The sequence below is a fragment of the Montipora capricornis genome, chromosome 2 (assembly GCF_036669925.1).
Source record: "Montipora capricornis isolate CH-2021 chromosome 2, ASM3666992v2, whole genome shotgun sequence".
Taxonomy (NCBI): Eukaryota; Metazoa; Cnidaria; class Anthozoa; order Scleractinia; family Acroporidae; genus Montipora; species Montipora capricornis.
The window spans coordinates 37,785,806-37,787,220 of NC_090884.1; the positions used below are offsets into that span (position 1 = coordinate 37,785,806).

At 40.4% G+C, this 1,415-nt stretch overlaps 1 protein-coding gene across 1 annotated transcript; it reads right to left on the reverse strand.

The window, feature by feature from the left end:
- Nucleotides 1–266: 266 nt before the first annotated feature.
- LOC138037258 (uncharacterized) lies at nt 267–1,091 on the reverse strand. The gene has a single exon (XM_068883227.1). It carries the CDS (start codon nt 1,089–1,091, stop codon nt 267–269), a length of 825 nt encoding a protein of 274 aa, XP_068739328.1.
- Nucleotides 1,092–1,415: the final 324 nt, after the last annotated feature.

The following is a 1,415-nucleotide window of genomic DNA, read 5'->3' on the forward strand; positions in this document are numbered from 1 at the left end:
GTGATAAGCTTCACTTTGTAGCCTGGATACAAGTTCTTTATTCCCAATCTAAGGTCTAAGTACTTGTTCTGTTTGTACTTGGTTCTTTCAGCAATTCTTCCTGGAGTGCATATCGTACCTTTCACTAGAGACCATTCTTTGTTCTTTTTGTCTAGTATACTGATATCTGGCTTGTTTGCACCGTCCTTAGGACATTTTTCAAGTTGCCATGGTATGTCCCATAATATCTTTGCTTCTTTGTTTTCTTTGCTTGGCTGAGGGTGGGATTACACATGCCATGGAGAAGAATAATCAGATTCATCGAAACCATATTTTTCAAGGAGAGCATGATAGACAGGGCGAAGCATGTTGTCATGTCGAGTTTTGTAAAGTGACTGAGCTATATGTGAGCAGCCACAAAGTACGTGTGATACAGTCTTTTGTTTCTCAGAACAGAGTCGGCAGGACAGTTCTTCTACTTGTTGGTGCAACTTCTGGGATCTGTAGGTCTTGGTATTCAGGAGTTGTTGTCTGATACTTGTGTCGATTGACATTACAATGTCTGGAATGTTCTTCCACTGTTTAAAGATGTCATATGAATTATTTGATATTTGGGGATCATTCCAGTGTTGAGTCACAAATTTCCCGACCCAGGGCTGTTTCTGTGTATCTCTCATGTGCCTGTTGGAGTTCGCCTTGTCTATAATGCTCTTTACTTTGTATGGTTCCTTACCGCTTACGCGCATTTCTTTGTCGCCGTTTCTCAAGATTGTTTCTCCATCGTCAAAATCACACTCTGTGTTCAGTTCCTCTGCGTACTTCTTGGCATCTTTAAATATAGATCTTAAATGGCTTTGTTCTTTTTTCAGCTGGGATGACTTTACGAGTTTGATATGCTGGTCTTTTGAGTTGTTAATGTAGTTAGCTATTTTTAACTTGGTGTTCTTGTACAATGTTTCTAATTCGACTAATCCTTTCCCTCCTTGTTCTGGCTGTAGGTAAAGCAATGGTGTTGATTCATGCTTAGGCTTTCCACTACAGTCATTGATAACTTTTCTTGTTAGCCTGTCGAGTTCTTTGAGGTGATTAAGACACCAATCGGTGGTCCACATATAGTACTGTAAGACAGGTACGGCATAAACATTGGCGGCACGAACTTTTCGTGGTATTGACAATGGAGAAGTCCAAACTGCCAACAAACGATTCTCGTACTGATTGGAAGCCTCTTCAATAACTTTATCCTCTAGATTCTGAGTATTCTGGTACTTTCCTAAGAATTTGTAGGGGTCCTAGCTGCCTATCACTGGGATGGAGCAGTCGTTACTTAAAGGCATTTCTGAGGCGCTCTCGTTGGATGCCAGTTTTCCTCGTTTCATATGTATTTCATATGTATTGTTAATTCCCCATTCTAAGCCAATGTCTGCAAACATCTTCTT